This window comes from Pungitius pungitius, chromosome 1 (assembly GCF_949316345.1).
Source record: "Pungitius pungitius chromosome 1, fPunPun2.1, whole genome shotgun sequence".
Lineage (NCBI taxonomy): Eukaryota > Metazoa > Chordata > Actinopteri > Perciformes > Gasterosteidae > Pungitius > Pungitius pungitius.
In genome coordinates, this window is record NC_084900.1 from 31002910 (window position 1) to 31021338 (window position 18429).

Sequence of the window (18429 nt, forward strand, 5' to 3'; positions counted from 1 at the left end):
GCTTGGTGGGACGCCAACAGGGCCAGGTGGTGGGAATCTGCTGAAGATTAAACTGCTTGGTGACCAGCTACCCGGCTCATCCTGGCCCCAACAGATGCGGCACCCCTGGCCGATTAACCCATGTGGCAGGTCTCGTGGGTACGGGTCGGCGAGTCAAAAACTGCCCTTATCTCCCTCCTCCCAGCTGGGGAGAGCTGTGGATGTTGGAGGTCGTTGGGTGATAATGATGATTAACACTTGCCATCGTGCCATGACCACTTTAAAGCAACCTTACTAAAGGATATTAGATCATTTGGCATAATACAGATTTTTTTTAAAAATTATTATTTCATATGTATATGTCTTATTAGTTAATTTCTACAATATCTAACAATACAGCAAGGTTAAGGGATAATCCAAGGGAAAGAGTGCAGAGTTTGATGAAGAGATTGGTGCTATTACAACAGCCCGTCCGGTGTAAAAACGCCAACTTGTGGTATATGAGGGTGGTTGTGTGCCGGACTATTTGCTGGCCGGACGCAGTAACTTTGTGGACTCTTGGCTACGACGTCACAGTAACAACAATACTCACGAAAAAGGGGTAGTGTTTGCGAGCGCTATGGATCCTCTGGTTCTCCCGTGTCTCCTTTGACTCCAGCAGACAAAAGCTCTGCTTCTGGGTGGGGAAAGAGACGCGTGTGTCTGGCAATGAGCTTGCTTCCTCCTCCCGGAGGTGGCGGATCCAGGCCGATGTACTCGATTTACGGAATCCGACCCGCTGGCGCCCCGATGACCATCATTGAGGAATAATTAGCAAATTGTGCAACATAATTCGTAGAGATATTTTCTACTATGATGCTGTGTTAAAGTAAGGCCACCTATTCACCACCTAGTGCTCTTGAAAAGAAAGGGGAAGTAAGCCTTTAAAAAAAAAAAGAAATATTACCTTTTTTTCAAAGTTTAATCATTTATGCCAGTGCTCTCTCTCTCTCTTCCCTATCTTGCCCTCTCTTGCTTTTGCTGTGGAGTGCAGCATCACATCTATGCAAGTCACTGGGGAGTTGTGGACCTTTCCCTGCTCTGGTCTGGCCGGGTTAAAGGTCAGATATGAAAGGGGCCCACACACAGGTCTCAGATGTCAACACTGCCCGCCTCACACAGCTTGGATTAAAAGGCGAGGAGACGATGGCTGCCAGTAAACGATTTGTCCTCCAGGCCGTCAGTAAATCTGTCTCTCTGTCAGGGATGGAGTGTGTGTGTGTGTGTGTGTTTGAGAGGGATTGAGACGAAGAGTGCAGGTGTAGGAATGTGTGTTGGTAATATCAATATCCCACTGATCCCCTTCTCCCTCCCTGCTGTGGGTTTCTGCATATATCTGATTGCCAGATATGTTTCTAAAGTATGTGTGTGTGTGCACACAGATCTATCATTGTTCATGTGTGTCCTACAGCCAGGTGTATGTCTTAGTCTCTCACTCCCAGTGAGAGATCTCTGTGTTGACAGTACTGATGCTGTTCATTTGAAAATATGCTGCTAGGGTCAATGGGACGCTGTGTGTGTGTGTGTGTGTGCGCGCGCGCGTGTGTGTGTGTGTGTGCCGAGCCGTACATCAGAATTGCTGTCACACCCAGAAGACAGCAGTCTGTAATCAGGCATAATCAGGTGGTGTGAATGTGGGAATGTGTGCCGGTACTATATGTGCAAATGTGTGTTATTGTGGAAAAAGTTGAGGTTTATTTCCGGACCAACCCGTTCACCCACTCACTCTCATACACACACACTCAACACGCACACGCTTCTATGAAGACGTAATTGTTTGTTTTTGATGCAGGCTTGTCTGTTAGATGGAACCCTGCAGCTAACTACAGCTGCTAGATAGTAAAACCAGTGAGGGGGCAAAAGCAACATTATCATTTATCGGCCCCACAGGGAATTCCTTTAGGAGTCTGGTGTCCAACATGGCTCCTTGGGCACCAACATAACACATTTGTTGTTGTACAGAAAAACAAGGCTTCTCTCTCTAACCCATTAGCCGCCTCTCCTTTAGGTAAGGGTTTGCTTGGTGCAGAATGAATGGACTATTTTTGATTGTCAGATTGCAATAGCTCTGTAAACAGTCCATTTATACGTTCATTGCTCTCATGTGAATGGCACGATTAGCGATACGCATCGTATGTCGTATGTCCATGGCTCGTGCTCTTGACTAATTATGTTGAAATCGTTCTCAAAATACACAGTCTGTTCCAGCGTCTGGATCCTGTCTATTCATGACGTTTCAGTTGCACTCTCCAAATTACAGTTTTCGGGAAAAATATTTTGAAACTGATGGTCTATAATGTGTTCTATCTAGCGACATCTTTCTGTTTGAGCTTTTTGTTGAAAATAGTTGACTAACACCGTCCTGAAAATAACTTCTGATTATTTCTGTCACACACTTCTGTATGCCACTGATCTGCGTAAAACAGCTTATATGATTGACTTTAAAAAAAGATCATGTTTGAAGTCTGATTTAAAATGTAGGGCTTTAAATGTAGGGCACTGCATACACTGCACGCCTCTGATGAAACATCACTGTAACCGGCAACACAGGCTGGGAAATAACTAGTTGCTTAAATTATCACAATGTCACATGTGCAACAACGTTTAACAACAATGTTAAACCAAGAATCAAGTCCATCTTTCAGTCTTCAAACGAATTGCTGAGTTATCTATAGGCGAGAGATTCAATGGTTTAAACATTCTGCAAATCAATCCATGCAAATTTGATTAAAAGGATGTGAAAACAAATATTTGAATAAGAGGGGTTGTGTGTGTCAGGCCTGCAGACGGAAAACATGAATACATCTCGGATGTGGGGATTAGCGCATTTCAAATAGCCTGGGATGTTTGAGAATTAGAGACTTATTTCTTCATCCAATTTGCAGATGCAGAGGTGACAGCTCAGTCACTTACAAGAGGTGTGATACTGACATGTGTTAATGTATTCAGTGACTCAAGATTACCTAATATAACTATGTGTGTGTCTGTGTGTGTGTCCCTATTTAGGATCGAGCACAAAGTGTATCCTCTTACCTGTGAATTGTCATGGTTAAAAAAACCATGTCATTTATCATATTATTAATGTATCTGTTTGTGTGGGTTCCAACTTTGCAGTCTGAGTTGGTTTGAGTCAAAGACGTCAGGTGTCTAACCGGAGAGTGGAATCTGTCAAGGGAATGCAGAGGGGAGGGGAGAGATGTAGTGAAGGTAGATTGAAAGCAACGTATAGGAAGAGAAATCCCAATTGAGTAAGCAGCCTGTTCGTTAGCAGCAATGGAACGTGTTGGTGTGTGTGTGTGTGTGTGTGTGTGTGTGTGTGTGTGTGCATGTGCATGTGAGTGTGTACACTAAGCAGCAGAACTGGGACACATTTCCCAGAATGAAGCAAAGGCAGATTCTGAACATTCTGGTTTTGTCACTATTTTTTACCTCTGCATGAAATTTGTGATGCATTCCTCGGTATTTATCATGAATCAGATGCTGCACTACTGAAGATACGTTGCATTAAAGTGCACAGCATTTGACCACTTACTGCGGTGCCATTTAGACAATTTCTTGCATGTTTCAAAGTCAATAAATGAAGTGCAAGATGGAGCAGCCATTTGCCTTCTTTTCCCACCAGTACTCAAAATATCAAATTCTTTACTTTATCCCACTAAATATTACATGGCTCCTTCTTCCTGCTGGTCCGTTGAATTTGGCGAAGCATTTTATCACTTTTTTAAAGCCAGCAGTAGTTGTATCTGTCAACCTGCTTTCCAGCAAAAAAAAATTGATAAGACTTCCTGGCTACGTGTGTTTCTGCCACAGATTATAAATTGAAGATTGAAGCACACTCGAGGAATGCAGTCACTGACAGGAAAACATGGGGGTTTAACTTTTTGTCTGCCGTGTGTGCGATTGTGTGTGTGTGTGTGTGTGTGTGTGCATCCCCTGCAAATGGAACACATCCCTGACGAAGGGATGTGTTCCATCTGAGGAGACCAGTTTTCTGTGATCACAATTCTGATAAGAGTTGCGGGAAACCACACTCACAACAAGCCACCCTGGAATACCAACTAGACACACACAGGCTCTCTCTCTGTCTTCCTTTCTGACATACACAACTACAGACGGATACACACTCAGACACACACTCAAAAGGCACACACACACACACACAAACGTGGCGGTGAATGCGTATTCATGTTTCCTTTTCCTCTAGACGCAGACCTTGAATTTGATTAGGTGACTTGCCTCTGCGTTGTAAATATTTCCTTGCCGTGCATATAACGCGCCCTTGGAAACATCGGCAGGCATGCGGATGTGAGTGTGCGGGTTTTGCAGGGACATTGATACACGAGGCCAGGCACGATAATTGATTCACTCATATTAGTGACAGCACAGGAAAACGTCCACCCAGATTCACAGGATGTAGAAAACCGAATCACGCTTAAACTCGGATGCAGAAACGATCCCACTCTTTCTATGCTCTTTGTGACTCAAATGCACATTCATTGGCACAGAGCAGATTATAATGCAAATACTTGGTGTATTAAATACGTATCAATGTGTAAGCGGTTGCTCCTTGTAATGAACCTGAGGATTAATGTCTGGTTCCCTCTCACTGTCATTTTAAAGGACCCATCGCATGCCCATTTTACCACCAGTTGATTTGGTTCCTTGGGGTCTTAATGAAATGTCTGTAACGTACTTTGGTCAAAATACCACAAGGGTCATTAAAAACAGCACCCTTTTTACCCTGTCTAAAACAGCCCTCCACAGAGTGACCTGTTTTGAGTGGCTGCTCCTTCAATGCTAATGGGCCGCCACCCCCCCCCCCCCCCCCCCCCCTCTGTGCGGATCTGTGGAGCCGACCGAAGCGCATCTTTAGGGCTTTATTTGCTTCATCCCGCTAGCTAGATATACCAAGTGTAAAACAAAGTGCTTTTTTGTTGGGGGCCGTGGATGAGACTCCCATTTCATAGTGACGAGAGAATGGTGAGGAAGCTCATTCGCAGTCACTCAAGCATGACATTTCTGAAGTACAAGAACCATAACAAATCGCGGCAGTTGTTTTGGGATCACTAAACCTGCCACATGCCCAAAATTAACGTGTAGAAGCACTAAAAAAGTGGAATTTTCACAATATGTCCCCTTTAAGTAAAATCCCTTGGTGCATTACCTGCTCAGCCCCAAACAGCAGATATACACAGTTGGTGGTGAACAAGGTGGAGTGCTTAGAAGCCAAAGAGCCAGATATTTTCCAAAAAATAGTCAAAAAAGAACATTGGATAAACAATCTTTAAATGATGAAAAGGAGTGATGAGTTACTGCATGTTTAAGAAAGACTGCATTAATGGAGGAACATTACTTTACTACAATACGTTACTCTAGTTTTACACCTAAGCTTTATTCATGCAAAAATGTATATATGTAGCTTAAGCGCAAGTTCAGTCAGGAAGACAACCAGTCGGGCTCTTTTGCCTCCCGTGTAGTTACGCTATCAGCTGATTGGGGGCGTGCACATTTTGGTAACCAATCAGATTCTACAACTATTCGCTGGAGCCAATCACGTTGTTGCTGTCAAATGTTTAAAAGTATTCTCCTCTCCGTTGGCTGTCAGCTGTCATTTTCAGTGTGTAGCTGAGGCGGCCCTCCTCCACCCCAGTCACCTCCAGTTGGCATCGGCGTGGTTCCAGGTTCATCATCTAGTTGCTGCTATTCCTATTCACCACCACCAGTGTCTGGACTCCAGGGGGATTGGGCCGATTGGACCGCAGTATCCCTACCTTCGGGAATAGTCCCTCAGGATGGAGTCCAATCGCCAAAGAATTGCACAAGTCATAGTTGATGCATATGTAATAAACCATTGTTACTATCAAATAAGTCTCTCCTGATTGAAATATATATATTGGACCTGCCTTAAGAACATTGTCGTTTTCCTTTCCATGAGTAAGACAGAAACAAAAAAGGGGCAATCAGAAAAACTCTCTGTCCGTTTGTCTACAGAAGAATCTCGCCAGCTGCTGGTCTGTCTGCATCAGTGGCTTCAGGCTCCATTATCATGTCTGCTGGAAAGATGTGTGTAGAAGTCAATAGCGCACCCTGATCTCTGAGTAATAACGTTGTTGTTTTAGTGTGTTTGTGTGTGTGTGTATTATTGTGTCTGCCAAAACTTTACATCTGCCAGACAGTTAAAGGTCCTGCTGAGTATAATCTGCCAAGACAAGAGGAATTGTGGTGAGGTATTTAGATACAAACCTGTCTGTTCCTGTAAGAGCCTGTGCAGAAATGTAAATCGGGATGGGGACAAAGGCCCCATGCTGCATTCTCACAAACACAAACACACATACTGCAAGAAATATTCTAATTGAACGGCTGGCTACTTTAATTTTTGATACTTCAGACTCTGAGAATGAATACGTGAGAAAGTAGTTTTGTATGCGTGTGTGTGTTTGTGTGTAACTGGAGCCCATCTGTTGTTGTGTATGCGGATATGGCAGTTGCATCTGTGGGAAGCTGACTATCACATTAGGAGAGAACACACACACACACAAATACACACTGGAGCTGCACACGCTGGACTGCTAACAGTTCATTTTACACTGTAATTACGGCCAGTGATCAGGGTCTATTCATCGAGCCTCTTCCTCATGGCGTCAACTGACCTCCAACAAGATCACCATGAGACAGAGGGATGGAGGGAGGGACTGGAAGAGGGGAGATGAGAAGCCGAGGGAAGGCAGGTGCAGGGATGGCAAAATGGAGACAAGACAACGGGGAGGCAAAACAAATAAATGGGTTGCAGGCAAATATGGGAGAAAGGCGATGGGGAATGATATAGAGATTGGCAGGGTGCATGTTTACGGGCGCCGGAGGTGTTTGTTGCGGACGGATTGATTCATAAGTCTGTCCGTGTGTTGGTGTGTGTGTGTGCGTCCAGGCCGTTCACCTTCCACCACAGTCTCTTGCGTTGACCTTACCTGCTGCTTCGCTGTGCATCATTAGGATGAGTTATACAGCATTATGGCTCCGCTGCTATCTATGGCTGCTGGTTTAACACACACGCACACACAGATACCCACACATATGAACATACTCACAGGCAGACACCAAATCACGGGCAACCTGTATGAAACAGCATGCATAAGTTATGTGTACCAAGCCGCAAGGTGAAATAGGAAGGCGATGAGCAGTGGTCTGGAGAGCAGAGACAAAAAAAAAATGTTTTTTTCAAAAGATTAATATATTGGCAGCTCCTTTTTGGGCTTTTCTTTGCAGCATTTCCAGCACTTCATTAGTCTAGAAGTTTCCAGTGTATTGCTTCATCTGCGTGGCGCCGGCACTAAACACAGAGTAGATGTGCTCTTGATGAAAGGTCTATCCTAACTTCAAAAAAACCTAAACGAAAACCCACCTTCTTAGTGTCATGAGTCATTGCCTCTGTAGTAATCAGCATCTGCTCTCACATTTCATGTTGTAATATGTTTTGCACACACTCCACCGCTTCCTGTTATTGCTCCAGCAACATTTAACAAACTGAAACACTAACGTATGAAGACGTAGCTGTCATTCCAAGTATACTTTCTGGATGCCACATATTTCCAGGGACTGTTAGCAAATCTATTTTTGAGTGATGGCGCGTGCCAGCCTCAGCCTGATCCACATGCGCCTACTGGGACCACCCAAGCAGATGCTTCATTTACAAAATTATGCATTTAGGGCAGATAAATACGTCTGAACCGGGGGGAGTTTAGGAGACAAGGAGACCAGAGAGGACCGAGGTTCGAGACACCCATTGTGGTCGCCACGTTGTCAGAGAAGGAGAGACAGATTCACTGAAGCCATTTCACCATTTTCCCCACGTTTTCTTGCCCTCTCGCAGGGTTCATTAAACTGAGGCAGAGGTTTCTGGGCAGGGCACCCTGGACACTGACCACTGCCACCTGCCTTCATTTACTCACATCACTGGTCCATCACCTATAAACACAACGATGGGCAATGACTGCCGATGTATCCTTTGAACCTGCTTCATTGCTTTTCCCTGTCTCCGCTACGTTTATATACATAAAGTATAACCAGCAGCGTTGGCAGTCCTCCACTGACACACATGGATGATTACAGTTTTGGATGGAGTTCTTCACGCTTAGATTGAACATTTTGGAGGTTCCTGGCAGCAGCTCCTCTTATAACCTGACAGGACTGATTTTGAACAAAATATTGCCTGCAAGTTCGCCACGCTGAGTGCTCACTATGTGCTTTTAAGTGTGTGCATGTGGGTGTTTTCTCCAGCGGCGGGTGTTGGTTTCTGAGTGTCTAAGAGTGCTGTCCTACAGGGACGACCTCTCAATGTGTGTGTGTGTGTGTGTGCGCGTGCGTGCGTGTAGTCTTCATAGGCCATTTCAATCCCTAATCTCCAGTGAGCAACATGAGCGTTTTCTTCAAAGCAGGCTGTGTTTTTTACCACCAACTGCAGTAATTCCATTAAACATTACATTGCTTCTTAATTAACAGAAATTGAAATGCAAATAGTAATTATTGAGTCCACAATGTACATCATTTGGAAGGAATAAAAAAAAAAAAGATACCCATTACTGATGGAATTAAGAAACCAATAAAAACTAATGGAACATTTGCACAGTACTGCTCACATGTTCCTGAGCCATCTTCTATACCACTGGTCCTCAGGGAGTCCATCCCAGCTGGGCGAGAGACAGGGGACAACCTGGGCTGGTCCTCAGTCAACCGGAGGACTGACATAGCAACAGACAACCATTCTCACACCTACAGGCATTAGTTGGCTCATCTTTCCTTTAAGCTAAGAAGTCACGTCACGGAGTGGCAAGTTTCAGCACTTCCTGTATGTTCGCAGCACAGTGCAAATGTAGCCTGGATGGAGAATCAATAGTTCGGCAGCCTATAATCCGGTTAAGGTTGTTTCTCTAAGCTTTTAACACAAAAGTCACATTCTGTGTAATAAATCACAGCTGAGCTGAAGACCAACGTCCAAACATGAATTACAGTCACAAAATATAAAACAAGGACTAACAGAAAATCCTCAAACATGAGAAGCAGGACCATGTTTTGGTGTTTTTGCTTTCAACGTGAATTATGAAAATAGTTATATAATCAATGAAATCAATCAACAATTAACCAATCATAATGCTAATATAATCAGACATGGTGGGAAAGTGAAACGCAAATAATTCATGCCAATGATGAAGACAGAGAGACAGAAATGGAAGGATGGAGAGACACAGTCTAAATATACCAGCTGAGGGCGGTGGAGAGGAGAAAAAGCCACGGTCCTCTGAACAACCACAGTGTGATGAAAAATGAAGTTGAGAGAGGAGACCAAAGAAAGAAGGAGAGAGGAGTGGATGAGAGAGAGAGAGAGAGAGAGAGAGAGAGAGAGAGAGAGAGAGAGAGATGCTTTTACTGCCGGTCGCTTTCACCTTTCTGTCCTGTCTGGCTGGCAGACGGACGGATGAAATCAGAATCTTGTTAAAGTGCACTGGAAAGTACGACCTCCTTTCCTTATCTGTTAGTGAGTTCACAAACAAGGGAAACGCTGCAGCCTTTCCCCTTCAGGGTCCAGATAGTTATCCTCAAGCATTTGTGGCTCGCTAGTTCCTTATCCGTCATACAGTGGATTCTTTCATGAGACTCCCGCTGAAGTGCCTCAATCCTTAATGTTGCTTCTTCAGCAAAAAAATAAGTGTTTTTTAATGATTGCTCTTGCTCTGCAGAACAACTGTTACTGTGTATCCATCCAACAGTTAGATAATCCCATCCAAGAGGCTAAATCTGCATTGAAATCAAGTTGAAGAAACGGTTTCTTCCCCCCTGGATTAGTTTTTCCTGCATGCGCCCCCATGCCTGACGGAACCATCCCACTCCACATCAGGGACCAGTGGAGTGCATTTGCATGCTGCTTTTCATGTATTTCCTAAACTCCAAAGCTACAAAAGCTCCCTACTTTGCATGTATTTATTTATTTTTCTTCTGGTATTGCTGAAGAGGCTAGCAGAAAATTGATGTGTGGTCAGTAGTACCCTGTGTTTTCAATGTAGCGAGGGACTTTATTTGTTGCCGTTCATAGCTATGGTGCCTTCTTGGACTTGCTGGTGATGGAAAGGCTCAGACAACATTCCTGTGTTTAGCACCTGGATCTGCATCGTCAGCCATCTAACTATGCAGCTGTGTGTAGGGTTCTGTACTTGTGTGTGTGTGTGTGTGTTTGACCGGAGGATCTTTCAGGGGTGGCTGTATCGTGAGTGGATGATGGATTGGTAGTGACATCAGGATTTTTACCTTGCGGTGCAGTGAGTTCCTTGGGTTTGCACGGCGAGCAGCAGACACATGCAGGCAGAGCCAAAGAGAGAAGGGGGAGGGTGAGAGAGATAGTTAGAGAGAGACCATGTTGGGCTGAATAAAGCTTCAGGCACGTGCTGGGGACACACACGTAGTGAAGGGGAAAAGATGCATATGTCAGCTCTGGGATTCATAGAATACAGTTAACTAGTGATTAACCATCGACTTCTGAGGACCAAAAGCCTCCCACTCCTCATTTCCTCTTTCCCCCCAACACACACACACACACACACTATTGAGTTTCCAGAATGCTTGTTAAATTGGAGGCTTACTTTGGAGTCTCTGGTTTTCTCCACAGGTCACATGGAGTGAATTTATCCACAAAGGCCAAACTGTGGATATCATTAATAAAACACCCACTTGTTTATGCACACACACACACAAGTTCCTGGCAGGATGAAGAAAGCCTAATCAAGCGCAAACCTCCCGAGGTTGTAATTAGGACTGCAGAGCCACAGTCCGGGTCTTGCTTCAAAACAAACCCATCAGTTAAGTCACAAGAATACACAGGTTTCCTCTGACTATTCCTTACACTCATCCACTGCTTCGTGCTAACTTTGCCACTATTTACCATGCGCCAAGTACACCTGCAACTCGTATAAACAGCGTGTTGGCTTATCTCTCGCTTAAGTAGATCCATATCTTTTCCCATACAATTAGCTTTGCATTGCAATTTTACATTTAATGTAAATGTATTACAAAGCAACCAGCAAACCTGTAAGTTAAGTATACTTCATATCCAAGCAGGTAAGGAGTGCAACTTGCTAAGGAGACTTTTAATGTTTTGCCTCAATTGGCTCCGAAGAAATGACATCATTTCAAAGACTGGCTTAACGATAACTCCTTCGGGAGGATTTCAAAGAAAAAAATTACAAAATGTATATACATAGACAGAGAATCATATATTATAAAACCTTATCAAATAAGTTAAAAGCAAGTATCTGCTTTGTTAAAAAAATCAGAGGAGCTTAAATAACCAAGCAGAGATTGACTTCATACCGACTAGAAATCAATGTTTAAGTAACGCTTAATGAAGAGCGAGTGACTCCCACCATCCGCCAAATGGAAGTGGAAGACCGCCCCCCCGGTCAAACAAGCTGCATGCTGCGTCAGCCCGGTGCAGAGCTGCAGTAATGTGGAAATAAGAGCGGTACTAATGTGTTGTAGCAGCCACTAGACGTCCGCGCATAACTAATAACTATTATTTTTACCCAGCCATCTCAACAAGTGCGCTGGCACAGTCCCACTGTCTTGACTTTGAATGAGATTGTTCCCAAATGTCGTGAGTTCCCTCTGTGCTGCTGTCACCTCGGATCCATCCCTTCACAGGCTTCTATGGCTCCTCACCTCCTTCGTATGCACTAGTTTCCATAGATTTCCTTTTCCTTTTCTTTGGTGTCTGTCCTTCCGTTCCTCTTTGCTGCCTCTGGACAATATAACCATTTTTGGTGTAACGTTTTAACAATTCATGAAGATCAAACAACACCCAACCGACATGCATGTCTTACCATGGCAGTATAGATATACAGTATATTGTTTATACAGATTGAAACAGTAGTTTTTAGCGTTTGAAGTAGTACTAAAATCACTATTTAAGGAAAAGGAAAGAAAAGAGAACCGGCATGTGAGGAGGACTGTGAGTGAATCAGTCAGAGCGCATGAGTTACAACTCAATATTCAGCTTTATTTGGATGGGAGGGAATTGTCCTTGTACTGTCCAACTGTCACAACCAACATGTTTTTTATTTCATGCTACTGGAAAACCAGTAGTGCAGTCTGTAAGATTTGGTTTTCTTTCCCAAACCAAACCAGTGGTTTATGCTCTAGCGTCACCACCTGCTGCCTTAAATGAATTGATAACAATAACCACAGATTCAAGTTTTCTGGGCAAGGAATAATGTGAAACTGTAATCTCCTAAAATCAAAATCCCTTCATGTTAATTTGCCACAGTAATGGTGTAGCTGTGTAGCCGTGAACAGGCACCCCCCTTTCCAAATGGGAATAGAAATCTCCTTGAATATTAATGCCGTTGCACTACGTTTTTCTCATTGACCGTTGGGAGATAAACCGGAGCTTAGATGCCTGAGAGATGTCTGTCCGCCTTTAGCTAGGAGGCATACGAGCACACGCGTGCGAATGCACACGAATACAGACTGGAGATATGGAGGGGAAGAGCTGATCAGCCACATGGAGCTGCAAAGGCATTCCAATGGGACTAATTAAAGGGATGGAACAGAGCGCACAACTCATTTGGGACCGTCACTCCTTTTCCAACTATCTCCTGCTCCCTTCTCTCTTGCTCCTACGTGTTCCACTGCCGAAAGCTACACCACCCAGGATTAGAGGATCCAAATATGGTTTTCCAGGCAACATTTACACAGGCAGATATGATCATCTACCTGAAGCCACTCCTGGAGACATTTTCCGGACATATATGCATGGCAAACATATGCAAACAGACTCATGAATGTGAAAAAGCAGTTAGTATATGATCAAAAAAACTAAACCAGACTTTCACCCGGGATGTTTGTGTCCTGTGTGAACCTAAAAGTCAAAGTCAACTCATTTTGTCACGTCAGTTATTAGTCATGTGCGGTTTACTCACGTAGGATTAGTCCACCGATTTCTTTTCCTAACCCTAAGTGGTTTTGTTCCCTTATAATTAAAATGAAATATTAATGTATAAAGAGTGTATTGACACCGCGTCCCAGTCCCTTCTATTCTGATGTTAGAGGGTTACCTGAAGACCCACAGTGTGACGCATGCATTCCCCTCCGCCGTCTCTCCCTCTTTCTGAATCCATTTTTATACCACACACCCACTCATTTCGGAGGCAGACAGACCAAACAACTAGCCAAGATGAAGTGGCACTGCATCACAAACACTGCTGTGTGTCTAAATTAGCTGAAGAGGAAGCATGCCGGGTCTCTGTTATGTAAATGATTAACTACAGAACTGAGGTGTGTGCAAGTGAATATGATATAGGAAGGAGAATAAAGAAAAGAAAAGACAAAAAGGGAAAATAAAGCATAAGCGTGTGTGTGTGTGTGAGATGCCCTCTAACCAGAGAAAGCCTTGGCTCAGCCTGTCTGGCTTTGCAGCTTCTCCGGGCTCTGGAAATGCATGGCCGCACAGTCAGATGACTCACACACCCAGCTTAGAACACAAGCCAGGGCTTAACACACACACACACACACTTCCTCGTGGCGAAAGTGCTCACATACACATGCAGGCTGATTTGGGCCCAAATACATGTGCACAAGCACATCAACAGATACCGAGACCCAACTAGGCGTGTGTATAATCTCACCTTCTCGCTGAGGTAGTCTGCACAGACTGTGACACAAGCCTGGAAAGTTTGGTTCGTTTTTACATATCTGCTCTAAAGTAGTTTCACATTCTTTTTTTTACTGTTCTTAGCCACACATTTGTTTCCTAGAAAAGTAAATCAACCACCATTAGGTCTTTGGAGAGTGACTCGAAGCAAGGTTTACAACTCGTGAGAAACGAGCAACGCGTACGCAAGCTTTTCAAAAATGATCCAACCAAAAAGGCCGAGTGGATCCAAACTCTCTGCTTAACTCAAGTTGGCAAGACCGAGATCCCGTCCAACCACTTCATCTTGGCCAAATGAAAGGATTGGACGAGTTTCTGCACTGCCAGAAATACGGGATTCTTTTCCAGCAAAATATGTAATGCGCCCAGAATGCAAAGAAAACAGAAGACATTTACTCGAGTCTAGATGGGTTTTTAAGTTTGCTTTTGTTTCGCAAGTGTGAAGATAGATATGAAATGAGGCATTTTAAAATGCAAGCGCTTGTAAACTCAACATGGAAATTGTTACAATACAATGTGGGAATTTGTGGAACAAAGGTCCGAGCTTGTATGTTTTCACTTGTGTAAAATATTCACACATATGCGAGCAAAATTTTTAAATTAACAGACTAGTACTACTTGTATTGGAAAATGGACTAATATAAAATACATTTTTCAATGTATGATTAAATGTTGTTAGATTTCTTTTCTGTAACATATATGTATCAATATGTTGTGTTTGAGTAGAATTTGATTAAACAAGTTCGAATTTGATCTTTAAATTCAGCTCCTTGTGTTTGAATACGTAATACAAACACGCAATTTCAGTTTCTTTCCTCAGGGAGTTCTCACATTCAGTCTAAAATAAAAAGCTCTTGCATTTTGCAACATTTAGGTCACCAATAGTAAAACAGAGTTTGTTTTTGTAAAAGAAAAGGTTCATTATCGTTTTTTAAGGTTTGTGAGTTTCTGTGTGCATCATAAACAAGAAAAACCTTTGCACTGCTTTGGTGTGGGATATTTAGCACAGCGTAGGCCATCTATTTGCAACCATTTGAATAAAAAGAAGAAAAAAATCACTGGACATTTTTGACAGAAACAATATCGACTGCACAAACAGGACAGGGACTGTGTCATTGATGTTGTTCTCTTGTTTGCAAACCTGCCTGTAAAAATAATCTCCCAACTTCTGTCCTTCCTTCCGTCCTTTGTTTCTATCTACTCGTCTCCTTCACTCTCCTTCTCTCTGAATACATTTCTAGTAAACATTCAGTTCCAATGTGTCAATATTTGTTACTGTACGTTATCTGTAAATGTTGGTTGTATGTTTTGCAGTCATCTTACAACATTCTCCAAAATATTTTTACACATTTGTTATTTAAAAAGCTATATTAGCTAAGGGCCAAAATACCCCACGTGGCTAACATACAGTATACATGTTAGACATTTTAAACTAAAGATAATTTTGAAATTGAAAATGTGGACTTGATAATGTCACTCTATGTGAATTCAGCAGATCGCTAAAATTGACAAAGCCACAAAAACAAAGAACCTTATCGTAAGACATCTTTTTGAAATCATGAATGTCGGCTCAAAACGTTGCCCCAATTCTTCACGTAGATGTGAAGCAGTAGAGCTAGATCTACTGTTACATAGCAACCATGCAATGCACAGTATTGTATTTGTTCGTGAGTTTTCTAATGGCGCATGCGTATGTGTTCTCTGTGGCAGAATGCGGGAACGAGGTCCTTGCATTTGCGGAGTGGGCGTGTGGAGCCTGCTGCTGTCCCTCTGTCTGGCCTCCCTCACACAGGCCCACAGGAGCCACACGGGTAGGTACATGTATGCCCAATCATGTGTGATTGCCTGTGTGTGTGTGTGTGTGTGTGTTTCTGTACAGAACATATTCCTGTGCCTTGGTTAGCGTCAGTGTGCCGCATTCACGGTGTTGGATGTGTCGTGGTTTGCCACCTCCAGGCGGCCTCTACATCCGAGTTGTTCTTTCACGGGAAAGTTGAAGTGAATAGGCCGCGTGCCACCCGAGGGAATGCAGAGGTTTGATTTACAATGAAAGGCGAGGCCACGGAGGAGGGTTGCCAGGAAGACTTAAAAAAAAACGTCTATGATGAAAGGAAGGGGAACACAGGTATTCGGACATAAAGGGTATTTCTCGGTTCAAGCGCTCGCAAGCCTCTGCAGTCGCCATCAGAGCGGAGCGTCTTTCTGAAACGCCTGTGGGTTAGAGCACACGTGGTCAGCAACGGGCCTTGGGTTAAAAATCCCTGGCTGCGCGATGCCCCTCACATGTGGGCCAAGTCGCTGAGTCACCTTAGTGTGATTCAGCCCAGGAGGCCTCTCAATACTTTTCAGTGAATTTCTCCTGTTGAAGGCCTCTCTGCCGTACAATGATCACCTGTGCGTGCAAAAATGACCTTTAAAAAGGCTTCAATGGAGAACATGACACACCTGTTGCCAATACATGAGAGCTTACAGTATAACGGCTATTCACGTGCCTGAGGTTTAGCTGCTCTTAAATACAAAAAAGGAAAAAGGAATATATATATATAGACTTCTTTGTGTATCTTTGGTGAAGCTTTCATCAGATGAAAATATGAGACAGGTGAAACTCCATTTTGATATGTCAACATAAATTGTGGTTGCAAATATTATTGGAGGATTATTAATTCAATCGGTTCAGGGAAAAAGCGGTAACTACGTCATACTTGAAGATGTTTATAACATTTTGTCCAACCATGTTATCTGTATGTTAGTGACGTCAACAAAGATGCAGATCCATGGATATGACTATCGGAGCAATGAACTATAAAAAAGGTGACCTAATAACAGCAGCAAGAAGTGATGAGAGTGAACATTGTCTTTGGCTTAACTACATATGGAAGGCGGGGGATGCCTTGAAATATTAAGGCCTGCCTTTGGCTTTCCTGTCTCGATGGCGTGCATCAGATGCCCTTCATCTGAACCGGTTGTCTTTGCCCTGCTGTTACCGTGTGTCTAACGTCACAGAGACTAAAACCATTCATACTGCACCGTGTATTGTGTGTCTCAACATCTGCCTTGTACGGATGTTCCATTAGCAGATGAAAGAAAGGAAAAATGATTGTGATTTATTTATGAGTCTCTTTTAACAGGGCGCAGCCTCTTAGACAGTCCTTCGGCCTTCTTTGTGGAGATGACATGTTTTTGTTGTGTTGCATTCCTGTGTAGGCAGTACCTGTGTGCCCTTTGCTGTAGTGCAAGTGCTTACAACCACAGCTTTGTTTGTTGTTCCTGTGTAAGATTGACCCTGCTGGGCATCATCCTCTTAAGTCTCATTACCTTTTGCCATTTCAAGCATTTTCATAAGTGGAAGGGTGGTGAAAAAGAGGACGGAGAGGCTGTGTTATTGTGGTGCATCACCAGGCTTTCATTGATCTGCTGACATCGGCAAAAAGCAACAAAAACACGGAATCCAAGATAAGAAAAGGTTTAGCAGTTTTGTCTTTGAAGAGTCTGTCGTAGGCGTTTCATCATTCTATCCCCTGACACAGTGGCCCTTATGGTGGTGTGGGTATTTTAGTCTCACTTGGCTGGATGTGTGTGTTTGTGTGTGTGTGTGTGTTTGTCTGTGAGTGGGCATTTGTACCGCCTGTGTGCTGCCGTTAATGGGTGATTGATTGTAGAGTAAGTTGTAATCAGGGTCTTACAGTGTTCTCCAGTTGCAGGTTGTCTGAGTGGGGAGAAACAGGCGAGTAATCAGATAATTACTAAATACAATCCCTTAGGTCACTCCAAGGTTGACACTCTCACACCTACGGTGCAAAAGTACACTGTCTCCTTCTCCCCCCCCCCCCCCCCACACACACACACGTAGGCATGTAAAGCAGAAGAAATGCTGTAATTACACCCCCTTGTATGCACCGCATAGAACGTCTATTTTATGTCCCATGTTACACCAAAAACAGGGACCATGTGTTTTTCAACAAGGTGTAAACTGTCTTCATGTTGAACAAAACATTTTTCAGATTTGCAAAAAAAACCCGTTACTTTTAGTCGACAAGTTATTTTAGGAAACGGCTGATTCACAACATTCCCTCAAACTGTCGACAGAGAAACCGAAGAAAAAGACAGAGATCAGAACTCAGGTTGTGTTTGTTGACGAAGCGTTAACTCTTGGTACCGAGAGGTGAAGCCACGAGTTTGCGTGTCTGCTTTATGTAACATTCGCCAGACAGTTGTCTGCAGATAACAGGCAAACAGAAAGGGCAATTCAATTAGTGTGATGACTTTCAGTCTCTAACTGTGCTGCAACCAATCTTGAAGTCTTTCTTCTTGCTAGACTGCCTTTCAAACGAGATTGTAAAAACACGTCATGTTTCAAACATGACAAACAAGTTGTGAATTGCAAAAAATGATTGACATTTGATTTTTGCCTTATTGCCCTGCCTGCATGTGTATATTTGTGTACTCGCGATGTGCTGAGAAGACCGTTATGGCAACCTCAGGAGGAAAGTCGAGTGGGCTGAGAAGTGGAAGACTAAGTCAGGCCAGAACAGAAAAAGATGCCTCTCTTTGCCATTGGTGCATCTTCAGCTGTTAATCCATCCATCCTTCTGTCTTTTTCTCTTATTCACATTTTTTTATTAAAACATGCCATGGCAGAACTGGGTGGAAATGACAGGCTTTATACTCAAACCACATAGCTCTAGCACTCTTAGAGAACTACAGATCCTCAGAAATAA

At 43.4% G+C, this 18429-nt stretch overlaps 1 protein-coding gene across 1 annotated transcript in view; it reads left to right on the top strand.

Moving 5' to 3' along the window:
- The window catches only part of LOC119223225 (chemokine-like protein TAFA-2), a 52558-nt gene that overhangs the window by 11620 nt on the left and 22509 nt on the right, over positions 1–18429 (top strand). Inside the window, exon 2 of the mRNA XM_037480403.2 lies at positions 15422–15522. Coding sequence (XP_037336300.1) covers positions 15423–15522 — 100 coding nt within the window. The 5' untranslated portion in view covers position 15422. The remainder of the gene's footprint in view (positions 1–15421; positions 15523–18429) is intronic.